General features: G+C 39.0%; 1 protein-coding gene and 1 long non-coding RNA gene across 2 annotated transcripts in view; one reads left to right on the plus strand and one right to left on the minus strand.

Moving 5' to 3' along the window:
* Positions 1-745: 745 nt before the first annotated feature.
* On the minus strand, positions 746-3258 carry LOC148045036 (uncharacterized). Its single transcript, XR_015697013.1, has 3 exons — positions 3026-3258; positions 1857-1922; positions 746-846 (listed from the first exon to the last, which is right to left on the minus strand). It is a non-coding gene; the product is annotated as an uncharacterized LOC148045036 (long non-coding RNA).
* A 1530-nt stretch (positions 3259-4788) lies between these two features.
* LOC106548794 (plasminogen) overlaps positions 4789-27687 on the plus strand; it is a 32261-nt gene continuing 9362 nt past the window's right edge. The window contains exons 1-13 of the mRNA XM_087718216.1: positions 4789-4894; positions 8009-8144; positions 9891-9997; positions 11435-11549; positions 13163-13302; positions 14628-14748; positions 15997-16115; positions 17741-17900; positions 20823-20950; positions 21534-21744; positions 22476-22621; positions 24807-24946; positions 26087-26180. Coding sequence (XP_087574342.1) covers positions 4846-4894; positions 8009-8144; positions 9891-9997; positions 11435-11549; positions 13163-13302; positions 14628-14748; positions 15997-16115; positions 17741-17900; positions 20823-20950; positions 21534-21744; positions 22476-22621; positions 24807-24946; positions 26087-26180 — 1666 coding nt within the window. The 5' untranslated portion in view covers positions 4789-4845. The remainder of the gene's footprint in view (positions 4895-8008; positions 8145-9890; positions 9998-11434; positions 11550-13162; positions 13303-14627; positions 14749-15996; positions 16116-17740; positions 17901-20822; positions 20951-21533; positions 21745-22475; positions 22622-24806; positions 24947-26086; positions 26181-27687) is intronic.

Raw genomic sequence — 27687 nt, forward strand, 5'->3', positions numbered from 1 at the left:
CATACCTGGATCTTGTCACCCAGCAGACAAATAATAACCAAAGCCATAGAAAACCCATATTTAACATTTAGAAGGAGCTTACCCAATTATAATTCCTTTAACTCAATGGAATTACCACATCAGTAAGAAGGATGGGGTTAGGCGTGATTTGGAAAAGGGCAACGTCAGTTTTGGGTGACCCACAAAGCCAAGTCTTATTTGCTAAATATAACGCCCACAGTCACAGGACTCCTAATATACTCCAGATGACCCACTCCCATGGTTCCTCAAACATAAGTGTCCCCAGGAGATTCACCTTGTCCACTGTCACAGTCAATGTTTTTAGGAACAGCACTATCTCTTTGGGATGGGGGCAATTCCAGAAGAATAAATGTCTAGGAGGGGGCGGAGCCTGGATGCTGTGATGAGATGACGTGCGATCTCAAAGCTCTGAGATCGCACTCGATACTTTTATTGCTGTGGGGTTCCAACGGACCTAAATCTAACTTAAATCAAAGAATAGAAGAACTTAGCAGTGATTTTGATCATTTTAATGGTTCTGGACAGTGGTTATCTTACTTTTTAAATGTTATTTACATGGATTGATTCTAAGTAAACCTTTTCAAATGGATGGATTACTCTAACATTTCTTCTGACTCTCTGTAAGTTACAAATTGACTACAATTGACTGTTTACATCTCAACACTTTTATTGCTTGGCTGTTCTGCCTTAAGATCTGATAAGATTGTACAGCTGTTCCTTTGTAGTTTGCTTTCACTTGCGAGTGTTTCAGTCTTGCTGAGCTTTTAAGAAAAAATACAACTGCATATAAACATGGCGTCTCTCCAAGCGTCTCTCCAAGCGATACTTTCAGCGTTGAAGAGGGTGTTTGATACAGAGGAAAGAATTGAGAGAAAATTGGATTATTTGGTGTATTTGGCAACAAATTGTGATGAAAAAACTGAGGATGTTCATCAAATACAAAATAAGAAGATGGCAATTCCATCTGTGTCCGCCATTAGAGGCGTCCCGCAGGAAGCCTCTATGTTGGACACAGAGCCGGGGCTTTGGCGGGGCTTTCGGAAAGCCGTGCCAGGGCTTCGGTGGGGCTTTTGGAAAGCTGTGCCAGGGCTTTGGTGGGGCTTTTGGAAAGCCGTGCCAGGGCTTTGGCGGGGCTTTCGGAAAGCCGTGCCAGGGCTTCGGTGGGGCTTTTGGAAAGCTGTGCCGGGACTTTGCCGGGGCTTTTGGAAAGCCCTGCCAAAGCCCCGGTACTGTGTGCGCCATAGAGGCGTGACGCCGGGGCTTTGGCGGGGCTTTTGGAAAGCTGTGGCAGGGCTTTGGGGGGGCTTTCGGAAAGCCACGCCGCCGCGCTGAAGTCCCGGCGCTGTGTCCGCATGTCGGACACAGCAGCGGGGCTTCAGCAGGGCTTTTGGAAAACTGTGCCGGGGCTTTGGCGGGGCTTGCTGAAAGCCCCGCCGAAGCCCCGACGCTTTGTCCACCATAGAGGCGGGACACGTCCCACCTCTATGGTGGACACAGAGCCGGGGAGTCCAAACACCCTGCCGCTGTGTCCGACATAGGGTGGCTTTTGCCCACTTGCCTCACCAGTCATAAACCTCACCGCACATCACTGATCAGGAGTATGGAGAGTTGATTAGCTCAGGGTGAAGATTTAATCATAAAACAGTTAAAAAATAAGAAATACATCAGAAGACACTAGGGCCCATCCTGCCCCACGGGGATTACTACTAGGGTAGAGGAATAACAAATCCAAAGGTAGGATTACAACCATTAACTAGAGCATACACGAAATCGATCACACAATAGTACAAAGAAGACAAAAGGGCTTCAAAGAAGAAAATGGTATAAAAATGTACATTTACTGTATATCAGTCTCAGCTCATCCAGGAATGCTGGTGCACATCGCTGTTGGTCTTGCCTTCCTGAAAAATAAAGAAAATTTACTTTCAATGCAGATTTACGCTCTGCCAGCCAGGAAACTTTCTCCATATAACTACTGTTTTTTAATTGTACAATTTTCTTGGGTTGTATATAAAACTTCTACATTCACAATAACAGTGTATTGTCTGGGTTCAATCTCTTTTAAGTACAGATAGTAAATTGTATACACATAATAATTATGACTATTGTTCTCAGATCCTATTCTCAGACCCTCTTCACTTATCCTTATTAAAAAAAATTGCATTATTTAATTAAACCCTTTGTTCAGTTTTCTCTAGAATCAATTGATAATATCAAACATTATGAACATCATATAGAGATCACATTTATAACCATTATCCTCCAAATAATCATAAGGCTTACTTGTCTTAATTATTCAAAATTCATTGTTCCATTTTACAAATTACTTTATCTTTGTTTACATATCCACATTTCTAACTTCTGCTTCTATTTTCTAATCATTAAAAAATAATTCCCAAGTTAAAAAAAACAATATTTTCCTAATTTCTAGTTTTTATGTTTATACTAGTTCTTAATAGAAAAACTCCTGTATTAATCATGTATATCCCTCATCTCTTGCCCATTTTCATATCTCCTTTCTTATTGATTTCTTGGCACATCTCCTGTACTCCTCCCTTAGGATCTTGTATCTTCTTGTCTCGTTTGTGTTTGATCTAAGTATTTCTTCTATTTCTGCTGCTTGTTCACTTTTTTAAGCCTTCAGTACTCCTTTCAATAATCTTTTCCTCACTTCAGGGGTGTCTTTCTGTATACCTCCTTCTATTTTTTGATCTTTGAGCATCACATTGAAGTACAATGGGGCTTGCTTTGGCTTGGCATGTTGTGTGAACTCAGCCATTCTGGCTTAGATGAACTTAGCTATTATGTTATAAAAACAATCAATAGCTTAATGTGAGTTCAAACTGTTCTACTATATTTAGCCTAACTTATTTTGAATAATTGTGAGAATTAAAATGGTAATAGGTGAAAATAAAAGCTGCTTTCATTTTCTTGGAAGAAGGTAAAATAGAGATGTCACAATCAACTTAAATCTGTGCTAAGACAATTTTACGGCATACAGTACCTTGTTATGAGATGTTTGCAACTGCCTCCTCTTTTTTTCGGTGCGGCTGGATGCTTCTTGCGCCAAAAAAGAGACAGTGGCTGCTCAGGCTTCTTGCAGTGAAAATTACTGGAGCCATGCTACTTCTTGAATGCATCGCACCATTGCCCTGTTCCATGCTCCAGCCATGCATATGCACGTTGTTTCCTGCTACGTCACTCTGCTCAGACTTATGATGGTTGCAACATCTGTAAGGGACTGGCACAAAGAAGAGGGGTTCAATCCAGAGGTGGTATTCAGCAGGTTCTAATCAGTTCTGGAAAACCGGTTGCGGAAATTTTGAGTAGTTCAGATAGGCCCCGCCCCCATCTATTTTCGGCCTCCCAAGTCCCAGCTGATCAGGAGGAAATGAGGATTTTGCAGTAATTTTCCCCTGGAGTGGGGAGGAACTGGAGATTTTACAGTATCCTTCCCCTGCCATGCCCACCAAGCCATGCCCACAGAACCGGTAGTAAAAAAAAAAAGAATCCCACCACTGGTTCAATCTATGATACAAAGCACCTGAAGACAGAACAAAAAACAATGGCTGGAAACTAATCAAAGAGAGCAGCAACCTAGAACTAAAGAAAAATGTCCTGACAGCTAGAACAATTAACCAGTGGAACAGTTTGCATTCAGAAATTGTGGCTGCTCCATCACTGGAGGTTTTTAAAGAAGAGACTGGATAGCTACATGTCTGGAATGGTATAGGGTCCCTTGTTGGAGCAGGGGGTTGGACTAAAAGACCTCCAAGGTCTCTTCCAACTCTGTTGTTCTGTTGTTCTGTTAGCTTGAAATAATGCGATCACAATTTGAGAACATTCAAGCTAGCATCTGATAAACAAAGTCAATAGGCAAAGATGAATTCATTTAATGATTGTGAGATATTTAGCTGAAAAGATGTTATGAGAAGACATATGGTTTCTTAAGGGGAGAATTTCAACAATGGTTAACAATCATGATTTAATCTTTTCTGAACTAGGAACTGCATGTAACACTACAAATAATTGATTCCTTCCTTACGTTTTACCAGATGACAATTGGCTTGAATATGGCTGAGGCAAGAAATGCATATGCACCAATGGAGCCAAAATTAATATTTTAAACCTCTGTCACCTGAAAGGCTTTCCCCGGCAGATTTCCAACCATTTTCCCTTGAAGTGACTTATTTATTTGCTACCATATGTTGGATTGGGTCGTGCCACAATAGGAGAGTTGTTTCTGTATCCAAAAGCTAAATCCAGTGCATAACTTCAGATGTACACAACCAACAAATACATTCTATAATAGCTAGAAATCAGCCTGAGTTCAGATTTCCCATCAGTGTCATATCTTAAAAAATGTTGCAAGAAACTGTATATGAATTTAGCTAAACAACTCATTAAAAATCTATTCCTCCCCTCCCCTGTTTTGTCTTACCTTTACTCTACCCTACCATGTCTTATCCTATCCTATCCTTCTTGTCTGTCTGTCTGTCTGTCTGTCTGTCTGTCTGTCTGTCTGTCTGTCTGTCTGTCCACCTATAAGGGAGAATTTCAGAATAAAAAAATCTAAAGAGAGGTCTTCTATCTTTCTGTTTCATCACTTCAAATATTTAAATGTTATTTTGTAAGATCATGAATTCAAGGTAATGTTTGAACATTTCGACCAGAGAAGAGAGGCTCAAAGTACTGAGAGAATATTTAACCCAATTTGGTTAATCTCCTTTGCTCGAGGCTTGTCTAACTAAGCTAAGTCAATAAAACTTTGTCCGCAGACACACAGAGCTTTCAGCACACAACTTGCTGAAGTTGTGTCCCAAAATGGAGTGCTGCAAATATATATTTGGGTTAGTTTTCTTTCTCTACACAGGTATGTTTCTTTTTTGCTGGTTTTCAGAAGAATTGAGATAATAGAAGTCTCAGAAATATCATATTTAATGAGTGTTGGACTTAACCTTGGAAAGTTTGAATGAGCACATATTGGATAAATGCTTGATGTTACTAACTTTATATATAAAATACTAAATAATTACATTTCTGTTTCTAAAACGTTACATTACAATGGGATCTGATTTTTGTAAAGTCCCAGGAACTAATAATGCTAAGAGAAAAGGGCTGAATAATTCTGTGCCCAATTTATTGTAAAATGAGATGTGAGAGATTCTGTACCTAAAATTTTGCAAATTGTGTCCTGTATGCTATGTAATGTTAAATATTCTAGGAACCACTCATATAAAACACGCATATTGTAAATAAAACATCAATATCGTATATGGCATTTCTTCTTCTATTAATATTTATTATCCTTAGATTATATTTCTCTTCTTTTCCTCTAGATATTTCTCAGTTGTTTAAAAATAATGTTACTAGGCAGGCAGGTTACAGAGCTAGATTTAATTTGTGGTGGAACAACTCCATCTTTTGTCAGAAAACATCACAAATTATTGCAGAAGGGGCTCAAGCTAAATATGTTTCATATTACAAACAAGTTCTAGGTAAGTTTTCTAGCTAGAGTCTAGACAATATTTGCTTAAGAGGGGAATTGCCGTACTTTTTGGAGTATATAAGAAGCACTTTCCTCCCCCCCCCTAAAAGAGGGTGGAAATGTTGGTGCATCTTATATACACTGAATATGGCCATTTTTGGCCTCCTGTGCATCCGTTTTTGGGCAAAAATGGGGGCACAGAGGGTTTGGGAGGCCTGCAGAGTACTCCTGGGGGCTGGAGAGAGCAAAACAGCCATCCTGAGGGGTTTGGGAGGCCAAAAATGGGGCACACGGAAGGCTTGGGAGGCTTGGGTAGAGTGCTCCTGGGTACTAAAGAGAACAAAAACTGGATGCACAGAGGCCAAAAACTTTTTTTCTTGTTTTTCTCTTCAAAATCTTGGTGCATCTTATATTCTGGGGTGTATTATAGTCTGAAAATTATGGTAAATGTTTCTGAATACAGCAAAGCTGACCGCAGGAGCATGTGTAATTCAGCAATTCAGCAGCCATCTTAAAGGCCATTAGAACCGTTCTTCATCCTAAACCAGAACGAAGATAAAACTTCTACAGAATAATTTTCAACATACCCTAGCTGTGTTTTGACTTTATATAGCGTATTGTTAAATATTCCAGAAGGAGAAAGGTTTCTGTCACTTAGGGTTTTTTCTCTCCTGTATCAGTAGCTTCCAATCACCATCTCACCCAGTGTCAGATGCCGAAGTTCATTAGAAACAGGAATAGAGAATTCTGGAGGGAGGCTGAGGATAAGCTGAACATAAACAAGAGTTTTGCTCTTCTAAGCTTATTAAGACCTAGGCAAGTGAGGGCTAACCCTTTTGTCCTCGCATGCCAAAAGCATGTGTATGCTCACACCCTTAATTCAATGTGCATGTGACAGCCCCCTGCACACCCTGTCCCCCTGCGCATGCATGCACAACTCGCTGCACATGCATTCGTGACCTTCCTGCACCCTGTGGGCATATCAGGCCTCCCTGAAGCCTCCTGGGACCAAAAATGGGCAGTAGGCAGGTGCTGCACCTCCCACTCCTCCCCAGCCCCCATGCATGTGTGCGTCACCCCTCGACCTGCCCCCGCACATGCATTCATGTCTCCCACATGCATGGCAGAGATACGAAAATCAGCTGGCTGGCAGGAGGAACACACTTTTGCGTGGTGGAGCTGAGCTGGGCAACAATTCGCATGCCCGCAGAGGGGGTTCCACGTGCCATCATGGACCTAAGCCTTTCCCTGCTTAAATAGAAAATGCCTAAGATATATTATTCATACCACTCTGAGCTCAACCAGAAAGGAAAGATGGAACCAAAACAAATAGTAATTTCCCAAAGGTGACCTTTCGTTTGCCTCAACAGTTTGCCATTGCACAAGGTTTACTGGAGAAATTTCTTAAAACATAGCCAAAATCAAGCCAGCAAAGAAAGACCTTGATTTTGCAAAGTATCATTAACTGTGAAATAAACCACAGCATTCTGGGACTCAAAAGCTCACAATCTCTACTTTTCCCATGGATAAATTATGATAAAGTGCTCTTGGGGACAAAAACTTAGCAATGAACCTGATGATAACACAACTTTGAGGCATTGCCTTGAAAAAGATGGTTTGCAGTTTCGTCCCCATTTTATCTCCTGGCCTGAAAGCCAGTTTTGTGTAATGGTTAACACATCATACTAGAAAACAGGATACTGGGAGTTTTAGTCGTGCCTTAAGTGGCTGAGGGATTTAGGGCCCGTCACTCACTCTCAGGCCAATTCATCTCCCAGGGTTGTTGTAAGGGGAAATAAAAGGAGGTAGGAGAATTGGTATGTTCACCACCTTGAGTTATTTATAAAAATAATAAAGGCGAGTTAAACAAAATCTGAACAAACAAGAAAGGGTGTGTTGGCATTGTCTCTCTCACAAATATACATACTCTTATTTGGCACCCGAGGCAATTATCTAAGTCAGTGCTCCCCGGTCGGTGAGTTTATCTCAATAGAGACACTTATAAAGCCAGCAGAACTGTTTAGAAAGATTCCATATTGAGTACTGCAGAAAAATGGTGCAGAATCTCAGGATTGTCCTTTGCTCTAATCATTCCATTCGCTGTAGCCCTACTCTCTCTTTCTACTAAGAAATCTAGGAATTATCCTTTCATTTGCAGGTTTATCATCCCTTGCTCAGGGAAATCAAACTTTCATCTGCAGGCCAGTTATTCAAGTTCTGGGGCCGCCAAGATCCAGTTCCAGGAATGTCACCCTCTCACTCAGATCACATCACAATAATTTTGGGTAAAATGTCCCACCTGCCACTGGAATAATTAAACTTTTTCCCAAGTGTTAATGTAACCCTTATAATTCTTACACATTCAGGCAATCTGCAGATTTTACATTCTGGTATACATACTTCCCTGCATGCAGAATAAGGAAGCCTCTCATTTGATGAAAAGTATGTCTTTGGTGTTTTTACTTTCTAAACTCTTCTTACTTTTTTTCCCTCTTCAAGTTCAAGGAAATATTCTGGACAATTATGTAAGGACAGATGGTGCTTGGATCCTTGGTCAAGAACCCACCATCTATAGAACTTTAACTAAAGGAGCTTGTGCTATCAAATGTGAAACTGAAACAGCATTTACCTGCAGGTAATCATAGGATTCTTGCATTTTATGAGAGTTGCTCAAAAAGTAGTTTTGATTGTTGCTGGTTATCTGAAAACTTCCTTAGAGACGAATGACAGTACTGAAGATAGAATTCAGCTAATACTTAGAGAACTTGATACAATGCAATGCAATGTACTGTAACAACTCTACAGGCAGTCCTTGACTTACAACCACAGTTGAGCCCAAACTTTCCACTGCTAAGGAAGACAGTTGTTAAGTGAGTTTATGACCTTTTTGGCATAATTATTAAGTGAATCATTGCAGGTGTTAAGTTAGTAACACTGTTGTTCAGTGAATCTGTCATCCCTATTGTCTTTGCTGGTCAGAAAGTCACAAAAAATGATCATGCCTCTGGAATACTGCAGCTGACATAAGTACACGCCAGTTGCCAAGCGGATGAATTTTGATCACCTGACCATGGGGGTACTGCAAAGGTCCCAGGTATGAAAAACAGTCATAAGTCACATTTTTTCAGTGCTGGTGTATCTTTCAATGGTCACTCAATGAATAATTGAAAATTGAGGGTAACTGTACAGTCAACGTGCAACCACAATTGACACCAACATTGATGTTGTTAAGAGACAAATTTGTTAAGTGTGTCTTGCCCCATTTTATGACTTTTCTTGCCACATTTGTTAAATGAATCACTGCAGTTGTTAAATTAGTAGCACGGCTATTCAGTGAATCTGGTTTCCCCATTGACTTTGCTTGTTAGAAGGTTGCAGAAGGTGATCACATGATCCCAGGTCACTGCAACTGTCATAAATGTGAATCAGGTGCCCAGCACCCAAGTGTCAATTGTATGACCATGGGGATGCTGCAACGGTCATTAGTGTGAAAAATGGTCATAAGTAACTTTTTCCAGTGGCATTGTAACTTCGAATGGTCACTAAGGGAACTGTTGTAAGTCAAGGACTATCTGCATTAAGGACTCTTGTGATTTTTGTACTGAACTGCGGTTTGTTTCTGACAGCAGATATCACTATGCAGCTACTGCCTTTTTAAATATGGCTCTTCTTTTTCAAGTGCCACATTCTTGCTATATAAAATCAGTAAAAGTATCCTCAGAATTATGCATTAAGTATTGACTTTTAATCTGCATTAGGATTGGATCCAACAATCTCCTCCATCACAGGAGCATCTTTTGCCTCTTAGCGATTCTTCTTCTGCTCCAAATCTAGATTTCCAAGTAGATTTAATGAAGATACAAAGGTGTACAGAAGAAGATGGGAGCTCCTAGCTCTTTATACAAAGTTCATTTTATCCGATGTAGACTGGGTTTAATGCTGCTATTTTATGATTGTCCGCCTCCTTTTCCTTTTAATGTATCTTGCTCCTGTTATTTTATGGTAAGTCGGAAGGTGCCTCCAAATTGGGCAAACTATACTTCTAAATAAAATACAGATCAACACTTAAAGTTTCTCATCATGTACATGTATGCATCCGAACTAGACTGTGTTTTCTCTGTGTCATATAATATATGTGGGCATATGCATACTATTCATTCATTCATTCATTCATTCATTCATTCATTCATTCATTCATTCATTCATTCATTGTGTCAGTCAGTCAGTCATGTTTATGTAGTGCATATTGGAGGTGGTGACCCTTTGACAGATGTACGCAATGAAATTTCATTTTAATGTATGCCAATTAGTGTACATTCAACGTGGCAATAAAGTGATTCGAAGTCTAAGAAAGTGTCCCTCTTCTCTGCCCTTTCCACAGAGCGTTTCTATTTACAGCGAAAGAGCAGCAATGCATTACGTTGCGCGACAATACTAAAACAGCGTCTATGTTCAGAAAAGCAGGGGCCATTCTCTTTGAAAAGCGAAGTAAGTGTATATTTTGGGATATTATGACTTTTGCAGTTCCTTAGGCAACATGACGATTCATGAAATTTGGAAGTTGGGGTAGTATGAATTTTGCAGGTGGTGTTTTCTTTTTGTCACAGGAATTTTGACCTCAGGAGAAAAAGACTATAAGGTGATTCAATTCAAGGTATTGGTTGTGATATGGTAAAATGATGGAAGGAAGCAAGTAACTAACTAACTAACTGTTTATGTGCTGTTGTTTCAAAGCCCAGCTAAATATAAACCAATCAGCAGCCCTATAAAATTCACCAATCAGTAACTCATGTAACTTGGTAAACGCAGAAAGCATTACAAGATCATAGTGGATGAATGCAACATGTTGATGGGGTTTCTAACTGATCCACATGTACAGATAGTCCTCAACTTGCAACAGTTCATTTAGTGACCATTCAAAGTCACAATGACACTGATACTGACCATATCTTTGGCCTGGTCTACCCAGTGTGAAGAGGAAAGATCAGGCCAGTGTGGTGTTGGCCCATTTACCCAATGTGAAGAGGAAACATGCCAGCAGTTTGGGGAGTGGCGTCAAGCTGGCCACATCCACCGAGTTGACCACATCCACCCAGTCAGCCACCCCCACCCTCCTCCCAAGCTTAACCACAATGAAATTGAGTTTGACACCCCTGCTCTATTTCTTTGTTTTTCATGGCATCCTATATGTCCTTTACTCTATTTGCCATTGGAAAGAGAACTTGAGGTAGTCACCAATGTTACAATTAAAGCATCCCTTAAATTGCATTTGGATAATCACTCATTTGTCTCTCAGCTCATATTTCTATTCTGTGCTCAGAGAATGAGCATCAGGAAATCAGAGCATTTTAAAAAATAAACAAAGTTTGCTTTTATTTACATTTATGTTGAATTAACATTAAAACTGGTTATTTAGTCACCGATTTTGCATTGCATTCCTCTTGAACAATCATAATTAAAATAACCCCCTGGTAATAATTTTGAGACCATAGCTACAGGTAGAACCTAACCGACCTTGGCAAAGCTGAAAAAAGCCAACCAGCATCAGGACTAGCATTTAGATGGGAGACCACCAGAAAATCTCAGGATTGCAATCTAGATTTTTTTAAAAAGAGCAGAAGAAGATAATGACATACTTTTTCCATGTTGTAGCCATGTGGTCCCTAAAAATCAAGCTCAGCTTGAGAGAATCTTTACCTTTTTAACTACGGTAAGTTTGTTAATCATTTACTTGTAATCCAAGGTTTGCAATTTCATGATCTCAGGTTGTGATCCCCCAATTCAACTGAACATGAAGGCCACATATTAAAATGTTCAACTTGATCACATCGGGGTGGAGTTCCATCTGTAAGCAATGAGTTTTCTTTGGTGGAAAGGTGCTCTGGGATAACAATAGCAATTTTTAATAACCACATTTTCTTTCAGTATATCTCCTGGAATGCAGAATTGGAATTGGAGTGGACTACAGAGGAACGGAATCAAAAACACGGAATGGTGTTGTATGCCAGAAATGGACTGACAAGAGTCCTCATAATCCCAAGTATGGCCTTTTCCCATCTCAGCAAAACAGCCTTCGATTTTCTATAGCCATATGAATTTAGAATGATTTGACCTGAATTTTTGTAAGAAACACGTGTAGCACAATTCAACAAATGTTAGCCATGCTGCAACCTTCTGCTGGCTTACCTGAAAGGGACTAGCTGTATTGAATTCAACACGGTCTTTTGAATAGAGATTTTTTAAAATTATTTTGTAATTAAACTTCGAAGCTGCCCACCTCACTGAGGCGACTCTACGATCTGCTTTTTTGTCTCATTAATAAGAGCAATTTACTGAACAGGTTTCTGAAAGTGCATAGAATACAGTGAAGCATATTAGTCAGCCTCAACTAAGCTTTCCATTGGCTTCTCTCTATTCCCACATGTTGCAGAAAATATGATTAAATGCTAATATATCTGAACTCCAGCTGTATGAAATAGCTGTTGTTGGTTTTTTAAAGCTATTCCCAAAAGCTTTGAATTACTACATGTTCAATACATTTTAAAACACTGTTTTTATAGTATTGCTCTCTTCTTCACTTATTACAAAATTATCATAGTGAATGACAGTTTCTGGCCCATTTTTTATGTTCTTAAAAAGAGCTAAAACCATTTCTGAATCATTGCCAGGAAAACTTCATACCATGGATGCGCATGACGTTGTTGCTGCTGCTGCTGCTAAGTGACATTGTTTACTTGTGACACTTGTTAAAAGTTGCAAGTCTGTATTACTAAAGTTTGATTTGGAGGACAATTTGGGAGATACGTATATCAAAAATGGTATATGGTAAATTTAGTGCTTTTCAAAATTGGCAAATTTATGATGTGTGGACTTTGACTTCTAGAATTCCCCAGGTAGCATGCTGCAATTATGTAAGTAGAATATTGGGGAAAGCAATGGTATAAGCAAGAAAGAAATGCTTTTACTCATGTGAAACCTCTAAAGAGAAGCACTTTCCCTTAAAACCATCCCCTTTCCTCCTGGGATGGGGATGGGGAAGGGGAAAAGGTTAGTAACTTCAACTCTAGCTTCCTCTCCTGTTTAAAGTACGGGAAGCCTCCAGCAGATTTCTTTTAACAGGTTAAACTCTTATTGACTGTGTCCTGTTAAATTTCTTTGTCCAACCCTGATGTCAAATAATGTGTAAAATATCTAGGACCCATTTACTCCAGTGAAATTGAAATTTCCACTTGTTCAGATCAGTTTTATTTGCAAAGTGGTGGCCATTACAGCATCCCCGGGGTCATGTGATCATATTTTATGATGCTCTTTACCAGCTTCTGCCCAAGAAAAGTCAATGGGGAAGCCTGCAGGAAGTCAGAAGTTCCCACCACTCTCGCTGCTTTTTTGCTTGCCTGTGATCATTCTGTTTATCCATTTGGGTTTTTCTTCTTTAATCAACTGATGTTTTCTGCTTTAGTTTTCAAAGCAAAGTGATAGCAATGCCATTCAAAAGTAATTCAATGTCCATTCTGATCAAATCAGACTTCACTACCTTACTACCAACAGATGATTAAATGAGTCACAGGGTTCTCTAATATAGCTTAATCTTCTGAATCTCTGAGAGAGAAAAATGACTTCAGTAACAATTGTCTTTTCTTTTGTTTTTATTAGTTATACACCTTCTCTTTATCCTAATGCTTCATTAGAAGAAAACTACTGCAGAAATCCAGATCATGATAGTGAAGGTCCCTGGTGCTATACAACAAATCCTGAAATCAGATATGATTTTTGCAACATTCCTGAATGTGAAGGTAGAATTGCACACACTGGAATTTTAGTTCCTCAAGAAAAATTTGAATGCAAAGTATTGTACTTTTCAATGACATACAGGTAGAAAAACTTATTTTTCTTACCTGTACTGTACAATATTTAGAAAAAAAACATTGCAGTAGCACTTTCTACTAGGCAAAATTATTGTATGATGGAGATGAACTTTATTGCAATAAATTCCCTCTAGGCACCAATTGGTCCATTGACACCAATGCATGTCTACATAAAGGCCAGACTTATACAGAAATTGCAAACCATTGCGCAAAGTGAGAAATTCTGTGAACAGTGTCATATAAACTTTGTAATACACTGGAGAAAACCTCCCTATTTGTCCTATTATAATATGCTATGGCTGCAAAGTGCTAAAGATTATCATCGTCCCTTAAGATTTAGTGCATGAAAAAATATACCAAAAAATAAATTTCCAGAAAAAAATTGTATATCAGCCCATATTTGACCACCCCAAATTTGATTCTCGTAAGACAAAAACAAAAAAGAGGAAATCATTTCATAAATCAAAAGACAATGTCAATAGATGTGTTTACGTGTAAGGCCTAGAGTAATAGTATGTATGTATGTATGTATGTATGTATGTATGTATGTATATATGTGTGTGTGTGTGTGCACGTACGTATGTAAGTACATGCATGCGTGCATGCGTGCGTACGTACGTACGTACATATGTATGTATTGTGGCACAACCCCTGGTATGCCCAAATATGGGAGGAAGCATACTGCTTCCTTTCTCTGTCTATCGGCTCATCACAAAAGACCATCACGACAGAAAGCCATTATTTTTATTGTTGCCTTTGTGCTGATAAATAAATAAAGGGAGACTAGTATAGATCTATTTCAAGCTATTTAGCTGATGGCTAGCTAAACAGCTTGAAATAGATCTATACTAGTCTCCCTTTATTTATTTATCAGCACAATTGCAACATATATATATATCTATATTTCTTCTGTCTTGGAGACTGCTGGGAGCAATCAGCCCTCAATTAAATTGAGTTTGACGCCCATGATTTACACTGTAGTGTAGATTAGGCATGTATGAAGACAAAATGAAAATATTAGTTTGTAATTTTTGTTTAGAGTTAACTCAAAGCAATTTCAAGAACTAGTCCTCACCATTCTAGATTCCTTATAAAATGAAAAATGTGACGGCTGAGCAATCTAGGATAACAGATCCCATTTAAGAAAGCAGAAGACTTGGACATCATGATTCCTACCATGCAGAGGAGGAGGTGGGGGGGGGAATAATCTAATAGGATAAAGCTTCTTCACTCTCGGTTATTTATCCTTACAGAGCAGTGTATGCACTGCAGTGGAGAAAACTATCGAGGCAAAGTTTCCACAACAGAATCTGGGCTCACCTGCCAGGCATGGGCTTCTCAAGAGCCTCACACTCATGGATACATTCCTTCCAAGTAAGTCTACAAGCTTCAGTTTCACTCATGGGTCCTTATTAGCCACATATGAGGAAACGTCAAAGTGTGTGTGGGAAACAAATAATTTCAGGTAGCTGATTCCTTGGAAATAAAAATAACAACATACTTTATTTTTAATGTAATATATTAAGGAGCCCATATGGTTCACTGGAAAGACTTCTACTTTCATTAGGGTGACTGAAAGTAGTATTTTTCATCCGTATCAGCACTAAAGGCTTTGGCATCTAACAAATAATTCTTTGGTTGCTTTTTCCTTTTTTTTTAGCTTAACGATGTAATCTGAACAGAAATAATGTAATTTGACATGCAGAGATATCAATTCAGAGGGCAGGTGGTTAAAGAAAGTCAAGACCCTAGGTGTGATGCCACAATAAAAATCATTGTCCATTTTTACATATTACAATCAATGCATTAAATTACACTAGCCTTACTATCTTGGATTTTGACATACACACACAAATAGTCCTCAACACAACTTTGTTAAGTGAGTTTTGCCCCATTTTATGACTTTTATTGCCACAGTTGTTGTTTTCTTGTCACTGAAGTTGTTAGTAACACGGTTGTCAAGTGAATCTGGATTCCCCATTGAATTTGCTTGTCAGAAGGTCACAAAAGGCGATTATGTGACCCCAGGACACTGCAATTGTCATAATATGAGTCAGCTCCCAAGCATCTGAATTTTGATCACATGACCATGGGTATGCTGCAATGGTCATAAGTGTGAAAAACGGTCATAAGTCACTTTTTTCAAGCCTGTTGTAACTTTGAGTGATCACTAAATGAACTGTAAGTCGAGGGCTTACCTGTACTGGGCTACATCCAAAGGAAATTCTGGTTATGAAAGGGAGTTTTCCTTTTTCTCCTCTGCTTTTATTTCCCACACATCAAACCTGCTCTGAGTATCCTCTGAACCAAAGGGTCTCCAACCTTGGCCACTTTATGACTTGTGGACTTCAACTCCCAGAATTCCTCAGTCAGTGCTGGCTTAGGAATTCTGGGAGTTGGAGTCCACAAGTCCACAAGGTTGGAAACCCCTGCTCTGAACTACCAGAAGAGATTAACGGGAAGAAATTTGAGATCATAGAATGTAGTAGTGTGGAAGGGGAATACAGGTATACATTATCTTGGGTAAGCACCATTCTGTCAACATTGAAACACCATTGGGTTCAATCCCAACCTGTCAAGAGATGGCAGGCAGACATTTCTACTTTTTCATCCAATATTCAGATTTCCAGAAAAGAATCTGATTTCAAATTACTGCCGTAATCCAGATGGTGAGCCACGTCCTTGGTGTTTCACTTCCCTCCTGACGAAACGCTGGGAATTCTGTAGCATTCCACGGTGCGGTAAGTATCATTTATGTAATTACTGACCCCAAATAGTTATGATATAGTAACAATTCTGTGGAGAAACCAATGTTTTAAAGTAGGAGAGTTTGCGGGATTCCTTTTAATCTTATAAAATTGGCTGCAGATTTTTCAAATGGGTAAGCATAGTGCCGAGCCTCACATAACTGGCAAACTCAACTACACAGATTTTAAAAAGGCATTGTTAATGGTGCTCAAGGGGGAAAGATATAATTTGGAAAATAAAAATTAGCTCCCTAGCAGATTTATAGCGGGCAATACGGGTGGGTTTTTTTCCCTCACTGTCACAGTAATATGAATATATATTAAATCATATAACCACCAAATCACCAAGATTGTAGCTTTGTTCAAGTGAAGTATTAATCTAAATCAGGGTGTCAAACACAAGGCCCGGGGGCTGGATCCAGCCCAAGGGGTGCTTAGATCTAACCCATGGAGCCACCCTGGAAACAGCAAAGGACCGGTCTGCAGTGCCTCTGCCAGTGAAAACAGAGCTTGGGAGCCCGTTTTCATTGGCATAGCATTTGTGCCACCACAGGTGCCCCTGACATGAGTGACATCAAGCTGGCTATGCCCACCCTGACCACACCCACTCCAGCTCCCTAGGTCAAACACAGCCCTGATGCGGCCCTCAATGAAATCGAGTTTGACATCCCTGATCTAAATATTTTGCTAACAGGCAAACAATTATTCAGTATTCAATTTCATACCCTGTTTTCCCGAAAATAAGACCTCCGCGGATAATAAGCCCAATTGGGCTTCTGAGCACAGGCGCTAAAATAAGCCCGCCCCTGAAAATAAGCCCTCTCTGAAAATATTGCAACACAGCAGCAGCCATGAGATGACCATGCTCACCGCCTCCTGCACCTCAAAAATAATAAGACCCCCCCCCCAAAAATAAGGCCAAGTGGTTATTTCAGGGGTCAAAAGAAAATAAGACCCTGTCTTATTTTCGGGAAAACACGGTAGCTGGCTATTAATCGCTATACTATAATTAAGGCATTACAATATACAGTAACATGTAACTTGAATATTATTATTCTATGCCATAATCCATACATTCTAATTCAGTACAACTTATTATTCTGTGATCTCTCTTTTATAAAATAAAAATATATACAAATGGAATATATAGGCTATACTCTTAAAAGCCGCTCTTTCTAATTAGCTTTTTAGAGAATTGCATAATATTCTATTTGTCTATATCTCATATATATTCTATATGTCTATATTTCCAAAGTAGGAAGTGTGATAGAGGTAGTCCCCATTTAGTGACTACAACTGATATTAGTGAAGTGGTCGATAAGTGAAACTGTGACTGTGCTTATGAGCTTACTTCAGCAATCCTTTGCTTTACAGACCTGTAAAGGTCTTAAATGATTGTTGTTCACAAGTGATTCTTCACAAAGTTGTTTTTTATTGTTGTGGTAACTACAAATGGTACTAAGGGAGGCAGTCACTAAAGGAGGACTACCTGTAATACTTTTTTTTATATACAGAAGCTTTTTTGGCTTTTTACATCTGTGGACTGCCAGGACATTGCCATTTTTAGCATACAGATTCTGATGGTGCTGATTTGTTTTATATTACGTTTGCGAATATAGCTACATCTCCACCAGCTATTACGGGCCAACAATGTCTTGTGGGAAATGGAGAAGATTATCGAGGAAATGTAGGAGTGACCGAATCAGGAAAAACCTGTCAATCATGGGCATCCCAAGAACCTCATACCCATGGAAGAACTCCAGAAAACTACCCGTGCAAGTATGTTGAACAGCTCTGTCATCATCCTGTTGCTATGGTAAAGAAAAAAGGCGAGGAATTCCAAAAACACACCAGAGAAAACAAATAAGCAAGGGCAACAACGGAAAGGAGGAAGAATGAGGAGGGAAAGGAAGAAAAGATAAAAGCAGATGAAGTAAGGGAGGAGAATTAAGAGTAGGAGAAAGGGTAAGAAGGAGAAGAGAGGAGGAAGGGGAGAAAAGAGGGGAAGAAGAAAGGAGGAAGGAGAGGAGGAAAGAAGAAGGCAGAGAAGGGAAGTTGAGAAGAGAGAAGGAGCAAGGTTGTTGCAAAATAAGATGGAGCTATGGGGTGGCAAGAAAGTGACCCAAACTGTATTCTATATATTTGTAAGAAAATAAAGATTAATGATGAATAGATAAATGTTAAAAGTAATTATAAAAGTATATATTTGTGAATGAATTTAAAAGAGAAAAATAAAAAATTTCTAAAAAAGAAAAAAAGAAAAGATAAAAGGCGAGGCACCCAGAAACAAAAAAACAGTTCAATTATTTGTGCGATAGCAATAGCTTACATATCACTTCACAGTGCTTTACAGCCCTCTCCAAGCAGTTTGCAGTCAGCATATTGCCCACAGCAATCCTCATTTTACCCCAGGGGTGACATTCAAATTTCTTCCCTACCGGTTCTTTGGGCGTGGCTTGGTGGTGGTGGTCCTGTGACTGCGTGGCTGTGTCCAATTCGATGTCACTCACACCCCCACCCACTCGGTCACAGGACCACCCCACTAAGCCACCCCCACATAACAGTAGGAAAAAATATGTGTATGAGCACGAGAAGGGCTCATAGTGAATGCTGTGGCAGAAAGAATCCAAACTTTTCTCCCTCCATTCATAGCAGAGCTGCTACTCCCTTTATGGGTCCCCTCCTGGGTCCCCTCCCTCCCAGGGGGTCAAAGTACCTTAGAGGAACAGGCTCCGAACTTTTCTCCCTCAATTCACAGTGGAGCTGCTGCAGCCTGTCCCTTTAAGGTAGTCCCTGAGAGAGAGGGAACTGGGGGGGGGGGGCATAAAGGGAACGGCATCTCTGCTGTGAATGGAGGGAGAACTGTTCGGATCTTCTCTACTACATTTAACGTTGAATTCTGTGGCAGAGTGAATCTGAATTTTTCTTCCTCCATTCACAGCGAAGCTGTTGCTCCCTTTATGGTCCGTTCTCCCGGGCTACCTCCCTCCTGGGGACTACCTTAAAGGGACAGGCTACAGCAGCTCCACTGTGAATGGAGGGAGAAGCATTTGGATTGGGTGGGCAGGTCAAGCGGCCATAAGAGGTGAGCAGTGACCGGGCGACCAAGCGGGTGACCGAGTGGGTGGATGTGGGTGGTGCCAACTAGGGGGATTTCTACCGGTTCAGGGAACCAATTCAACCAATCCCTACTAGTTCACCCAAGCCGGTCCGACCTGGTCGAATTTTATCCCTGTTTCACCCTACTTGGAAAGATGGAAGACTGAGTCAACCTTGAGCCAGTCATTATTGAACGGTGGGCAGAATTAACCTGCAATACTGCATTCTAACCACTGAGTCACCACGGTTTTGTTGGAGCTGCGTCTTTTTTTCTCACTTTCTGAAAGTCTAAGCAAGGGCATGTGAGTTAAACATTAAACATGTTTCAAACAGGAATTCTGTTCAAAATTTAGTCTCAGGCTCATCCTGCTACCTCAGGACTTGGCACTTAAAAAACGAATTGGCTTTCCACAAATCGAAGGCTTCCAGCTGGTGCCAGCTGATTATTATGAGTATTGAAGCTGAATTCATTTAGATGTGGTAGATCACATAAAATCTAAGTAGGCTTGATCTGGTTAGTACTTGGATGGAAAACTACTAAGAAATCTCAGGGAATCTCCCTTTCTCTTCTACTCCCAAAAGGATGGAAGGAGTTAATGACAATGTTGTTGCTAAAAATACCCCACATGGATGTATTCATATAGTAGTCATGGATCAAGTTTAGCATTTTTCATATTTTATTTATACATTTTTAAATCAACATAATAAACAGTGCATTGTCTGAATCACATTGCTTATACAGTCTAATATTATTATTAATAATGGTAATAAGGGATCATGTTTATCTAAAGGAAGGCTTCACCCTGACCTTAATTTGGGGAAGGTTTGGTCACCAAGTTAATGGTGCCCAGACCTCATGTGGAGAATTGTAACCCAAGTCTGTACACTGATTTTTATCCTGATCCCCATTTTCAAGGAAGACATCATGCAAAATATACAAAGGAGAGGGACATAGCCCATCTTTCAAATAGTGGACAGTTCCGTTTTGTGCCAAGCTCCAACATGGCTTACTTATTTATTTTTGGCTTAATTTGAGACATGCAACTTTCAGTCACAGGGTATCATTTGTCATTGATTAATTCCTTCAATTCTATAAATGCTCGTCATAGTCAATATCTGAGGGTGGCTTACAATTAAAACATTACAGTCAAAATATTTAAAAAATATTTTAAAACAATAAACATAATAAAAACAATAAAAACATCCAAAATAAATATACATAGCAGCCAAGATATTTGGACAGTTAGCAATACAGGCAGGAAACATTCAGTGCCTCAGCACAGGAACCTAGCCCTTCTAATCTCCAAAGGGAGGATGTTCCATAAAAAAGGGGCCACTGTGGACAAATTTCTAACAAATAAAAGATTATATATGGAACATTAGCCCCCTATGGCTTCCTTAACAAACTCTCATGGAAAAATCCTTGTTATGAACCCAGCCATTGCATTAAAATGGGTGCAGAATCAAATTAGAATCGGAAACTTAATGGAAAATTTTGCTTTTTTCAATACCTGTTTTCAAGCTACTAACCCAGACTTCATGTTCTAGTAATGTTTACCTCTCTCTTGTTCCCCTCTTGCTTTTATGCACATTTTATTTCAGAGGTTTGGAAGAAAACTATTGTCGAAACCCTGATGGAGAGACTAAGCCTTGGTGCTATACATCTGACCCAAATACACGATGGGAATACTGCAACATTGCTAAATGTGATGATGCCATCACAGTTACTGGTAAGAATATTTGTGTAACTGAGAAAGGGGTGAAGTAAATAAAATGTTTTGAACTTTAAAGCAAAACTGAAATAAAATTGAGAAATAACAATAGAAATAGACTTGGCAAGTTGAGCGAATTCAGTATGATTTATGTATAGCATGTTTTAAACACAGATGTTGTTATGCTTAATATATCTATTTCATATTAGTGCTTATTTACAGAAAATAACAAGATCTATTCACAATGTAGATAGAAGTCTTCTAATTTTAGAAATGCAGTCTGGAGCTCAGCTATTAAGAGGAGTGTGAGAAGAACTTTCTCCTGGTTAAAATATTTTGGATAGTGGCTTGGAATTACTACACACTTGTAAAACAGAATGTACTCTGTATTAACAAATAAATAAATAACATATTGTCATCAAAATCATTGATCAATAAAGAAAAATAGGAAGATTTGAACTGTTTTTACTATACAACTATGTGAGAATGGAATGTTGAAAAGATTGATTATTAAGCCTTTGGCAACAAAGAAGATACTATGATTTCCCACAAATTTCTGCTAAATTCCACAATTTATTTCTGCTTTTTTGTTTTAATATAGCTGCTGTCCCCGTTGTTCCTCCCCAAATACCTCCCCAAGTAACTCAACAGGAACCTCAACAAGTACCTCAACAGGTTGATGATTGCTATAATGACAACGGCTCAAGTTATCAGGGTACTACTGCAGTGACTATCACAGGGAAGAAATGCCAAGCATGGATTTCTATGCGGCCTCATCGTCACTCTAAGACACCATCTGCATTCCCAGATGCGTAGGTTTCATGAAGTGTTCATTATCTGTTGTGTGTGCTGGCCATTAAATGTCAAAATTCCCCTGGTTAAATAATAATCGTTTTTGGATCATACACAACAGGAGCAGTGAGCAATCTCTCCTCTCTCTAGGTTATGACACTGATCTCAGTATGTAGCTGATCTTCATGTGGAGAGATCTATTAGAGATCCTTTCCATGAGCAATCATGCTATGTACTTGGGCAACTGGCATCTCAGCATACTTAAGCCCTATTTGCAAACAGAAAGAAGTGCTCTTGTTTGTCCTTGCACTTCACTTTGGGTTGAATAGTAAAATCTAAGGGACTGGTTTGGACAAAACTCAGCAATACTTTTTCATGCGGCTGTTGATAAAAATAGGATTGCCAACATAATTGTCATCATCCAATGACAAAGAAGAAGATGGATGTGACGATCAAACACAAAGATCAAATACTTTGGCCCACAAATGAGAAGAAAGGACTCATTGGAAAAGACCCTAATGTTCGGAAACATTGAAGGCAAAAGAAGAATGGGATGGCATAGGATGATACAATTAGATAATGTCATTGATGCAATGAACATGAATTGAGGCAAACCTGGGGAGATAGTAGAGGACAGGGGGACCTGGCATATTAAGGTCCATGGGGTCATAAAGAATGGGACATGGCTGAGCAACTGAACAATAAACATGGGTGTGATAAGATTTAATCCACTTTATGCATTTATTAATAGGGGCTTGACAAGGAACTATTGCCGAAACCCAGATGGTGACAAAGCACCCTGGTGTTATACTACTGATCCTCAAACAAGGTGGGAGTACTGCAATCTGCAAAAATGTGCTAAACCGAAACCTTCGCAGACATTGACACAAAACATTGGTATGATTTCTCTTCTTCTTCTAGAACAAGCAACCAGGGAAAACCCATTGTTGACCTGTGAATGCCATTGTTTTAAATGCAGGAAAGAATGACTTAGTGGCTGAAGATAACTCCAGCTCAAACATGAGGTTTTTAAGAAGCCATTCGCAGTCCATAGCCAAGTTCATTATAGGTTATAGGTTTATTAAACTTGTATGCCGCCCTATTCCCGGAGGGACTCAGGGCGGCTAACAAACCAGAAAGGAATGGGAACAATACAGAAAAAACAAAAAGACAGAGGACAAAATACAGAAGACAGTTTAAAACTCTCAACAGCCACAACAATTCGAGAGGGGGTGGGAACTCATCAGCCCCAGGCCTGCCGGAACAGCCAGGTCTTGACGGCTTTGCAGAAAGCCTGAAGTGGGGTGAGGGTCCGAATCTCCATGGGGAGATCGTTCCAGAGGGCCGGAGCAGCCACAGAGAAGGCCCTCCTCCGGGTGGTCGACAGTCGACACTGACCGGCGGATGGAATTCGGAGGAGGCCTAGTCTGTGGGATCTAATAGGTCTTTGGGAGGTGATTGGCAGGAGGCGGTCTCTCAAGTACCCAGGTCCAATACCATGTAGGGCTTTATAAGTAACGATTAGCACCTTGAAGCGTGTCCGGAGACCAATAGGCAGCCAGTGCAGCTTGCGGAGGATAGATGTAACGTGGGTGTACCGAGGTGCACCCACAATCGCTCGGGCGGCTGCATTCTGGACAAGCTGAAGTCTCCCAATGCTCTTCAAGGGCTGCCCCATGTAGAGCGAAGTTCATTGTTCTTTCTATTATGTTCTATTAATTTTTCAAATAATTATTTCTGAAAAATTCATGCCTAAGAGCAGAGAAGCAGATGATTAGGACTTGGGTTTTTTTTTCTGAAGAAACTATTTCTACCTCTCCTCTCCCCTCATTTAATTTTGATTTTTTTAAAGGATTTTGGTACCTTGAGCTTTGGGAATTTTACCATCACCAATACATATCTCCATACTTTATTCTTAATATGAACCTTTTCTTCCTAAACTTTGTTAAGTCTTTGTGTATACTCAATAGAAGTCATATTCCATTTCTAATGAATTTTCAGTCACAATTAGATAATTAAACTCATCTGAAAGATTTATTTCAAGACAAATGGATATAGGATGAAGGCTTAGATTTCACTACTTCATTTATTTACTTGGATGTAAGTTTTATTGACCTTCGTGGTCAGTCTTTTGAGTCATCATGTATAACATTGATGCTCAAGTTTCATATTGAAGTCCCACTAAGGATTCTGTCAAGGAAACGTAGAGCTACCAGAGCAAAAATAAAAAGACTTTTTTTAGAAGGAAATTTGTTTTTTTAGGCATTGCACTATTGTACTAGTCATTCATTCCATCTGTGCAGCACAATATTTCATTGATTGCTTTTACATTGATAGTCCTGCTGAGGCTATTTTGAAATTCCACTTTGCTACATGTACCAAAAGATTGAGACCCACTGATCTCTATCATCTGTCTATATATCCTCTCCGCCCCTCTCTCTCCCTCTCCCTCTCCCTCTCCCTCTCCATCTCCATCTCCATCTCATCTCTCATTTTTTCTCTATAAAGTCTTTTTGGGCTTACAATCTGATCACACTTGAAATCCCCACTAAGATTGTTCTGAGTCTTCCTTCTTTCCGATTTCATTTCAACCTATTTTGCTTTATTTCATATCTTCCTTCTGTCTCTACTCATAAACTGCAGGTGATTCTTGATTTTTATTTCTGAGATTTTAAAAGTATTCATTCCCCCCCCCCCTTTCTTCAGATTATCCATTCCTGTAAACCTATCCAGTAGGTCTGGAAAATATGGACACTTTCACCTTAAACTCAGTATCTACCACATGTATGTTGAATTGCTTTTAATGCCCTTTGTGGCTGAAAACGTCAGAAATTAAAACTTTCAGAAGGAATCTGGGCTTCATTTCTTGCAACATGAAACATTTGCCCTCAGATACCTCAAATGTTCTTCTTTCAGCCCACGGCTACCAGTAAAATTAGTAACTATTAACCCTCAGGCCTGTTTCCCCACATACAATGGCAGTTCCCAGAATTTCCCATAAAGAGCTATTCAACCTGTGGTGAAATAAACCCTGTATCCTGTATAATAGCAAGTTCTAATTCATTCTTTTCTCTCTTTAAAGACTGCAGGGTTGGAAGTGGCAGAGACTATCGTGGGCATATTGCAACCACAGTGAGTGGTAAGACCTGCCAAGAATGGCAATCACATGGACAAACTTCTTTCACACCAGAAACTCACCCAATGTCAGGACTGGAGAAAAATGTAAGTACCATTGGCCACATGAATTAGACCCTTGATTTAACAATTGTCAATAAGAAAGACAAAAAATAGTGTCTGAATAGTGGACATAGTAATACCTGAAGACAGGAGAAGAGAAAGAGCTGGAGAAAAATCACAAAATACAAAGACCTGAAAATAGAAGTAGAAGGACTATATGTGAAAAGAAAGCAAAGATAGCACCAATAATAATAGGCAACTTGTACACAATCACAGAAATATCTGCTACATACCACCAGTCTTGATAAGCAGATAAAATTGCCAAATTCTATCTAAACATCTGACTGTCTGCATGACCAACTATAATAATAACAATCTTATCGGATAAGTTTATGTTCAGTTTTGTGATAAGAATGATAAAAGTGTCCTTTCCCCATTAATATCTCTTGCTCTTGGACATGATTTCTTCTTTTTCTAACCTTCCCTTCTCCTCTATCAATATTCCATATCTTGCTCTAAAATTTGTTGCGTTAGAAAACATGACACTCACAGGGACCTGGTTTTTAGCCTGGTGCTTTAACCACTAGACCAAACTGGATCACTAGCTTCTTAGTGTCTTAGGTTATTTGTACAACCTAATTTAAAATGAGACATTGCAAGACTCAGACACAGTTGAGGTGACTGAATTATGGTTAAGGCTACTAAAAGAAGTCTAAAGATTTGTGTTTTTGATAGGAGAAGTGGAAGGTAGCAAAAAGGTTCACTCTTGAATGGCAGACAATGATTTCTAAGCAAGTCAATATCATTTTGGTACTATATATAAATAAATGACTACTATTTCACCTCATATTTCCATAACTATATTCATTTTATTATTCCAATATTTACTTGGGCTGTATTTTTTAAAATAGTGAGGCTAAATGTAGTCCAGTCTTATTAATACCCATGTTTCCCAGAAAATAAGATGGGTCTTATATTAATTTTTGCTTAATTTGGGGGCTTATTTTCCAGTTATTTGGGGGAAAATACAGTCCAAAATGCGTCTATGTGGCTGATGATTTTAACTGGGGCTTATTTTGAGGGGTAGGTCTTATATTACGAGCATCTGGACAAATCATGCTAGGGCGTATTTTCTAATTGGGTCTTATTTTCAGGGAAACACAGTATTACTTTATTTCTTTATAGTACTGCAGAAATCCTGATGGTGATACAAACAGTCCTTGGTGCTATACAATAGATGAAAAACCAGTCTGGGAATATTGTGACATTCCACAGTGCCGTAAGTACACTATTAATAAGTGTATTTTTGGGTGGGTGGATGAGTGAGAAATCCTTATTTAGTGAGAAACAATGATGGATGAGGCCACAATGCGATGACCATATCTGGCAATGACTATTTAATTTTTATCTTCTCTTATTCTGCTTTTTACTATATAATTTACTCTCCCTGCCCAAAATTCTTCTCTCCACACTCAGTTGAGTAATTTAGATGTAAGTGTGGTCAACATTAAGGCCAATTGATTTTCTGCCCTAGGATTTGTCCACCAATGATGCCCCTCTGCCTGTCCGTTGCTTAACCGAAAAGACATTAAGACTAAAAAAAAAAGCAAAAAAAAATAAGGAAAGTTGAATTGCAGTGAAAGAATTGAGAGCAGGATAACTGAGGGGGGAACCCTGTGTTGCTTCCCCACCCCCTGGCCTTGATGCTTTAAACACAGGGTTATTTTTTTATTTTTTTATTTTTAATTTAAAACAAATACAACATCCTTCTTTACATGCTGTATAAAGTGTATCAGTTGGTTACAAAAAGACTTCCATGCATCTCTTCCACAATCAACAAACATACTTCATTTTAACTCACGCATTTTAACTCAAATATTTAAACATGTCACCATTATCATATCTCCATTTTCATTTGACTATAATTGTTTAAGCTTCCTTCATCATAAAATATACCAAAGTTTAATACATAACCACATATTGGCCTTTCAATTACTATTTCTAAGATCCTCCATTAACACTAAATTCTTATGTCCTATTCTAGCTAAACATTCATAATATTTAATAACAAAGCTTTCTAAACCTCCTTTCCAAATCAGTGTTTAAAATTTACATCCAGTTTCTATATTATACCCATTTCTATATTCTTATCCCTCCTTTATTTGACTATATCCTGTATCATAACATTTTCCCCCTAATAATTGAAACTTTAGCTGTATTTAAGTTGGTTCCCTTTTTTAATTAACCTTTATGTATTATCCAAAGGGATTTCTAATCTTCCTTACATGGGTACCATTCCATATTCATACCCAATTGTACTCATCATAACACTACACATTGTATATATTAGTAACATTATCAATTATTTATTTAAACTATATCTATTGTCAATAAATTTCACTAAATTTAACTAGTTTTAAATTATATTCTTCCATCTATCAATCTGTATCTTTCCAATAGCAAAACAGTCCCATATCTTCTGCCACTTGTGGTGCCAGTCCTCTAATCATCTCCTTGATCAACTTTGTATGGACTCCTCTTAGCAACTCCTTGTTTATAAAATCTCTCGTGTAATCTTGCCCTTCTTCTGTTTCCTTAATCAGCTTATCTTTGATTGTCAGTAGTGTTATCCATGCTATTGCTAATGAGATTTCTCTCTTTAAATCCATAGATTCTTTGTTTTTTTCTTCTTCTGTATCTTGCCCTTTGGGATAAATTTCCCCTCCCTTTAATTCCTCTTTCAGTATTCCACTCTTTCCATTTTCAGAGACTGGCCAATCACCATA

This window comes from Thamnophis sirtalis, unplaced genomic scaffold (genome assembly GCF_051295495.1).
Source record: "Thamnophis sirtalis isolate CommonGarterSnake01/CBP01778 unplaced genomic scaffold, rThaSir2_p1.2 scaffold_6, whole genome shotgun sequence".
Classification (NCBI taxonomy): Eukaryota; Metazoa; Chordata; class Lepidosauria; order Squamata; family Natricidae; genus Thamnophis; species Thamnophis sirtalis.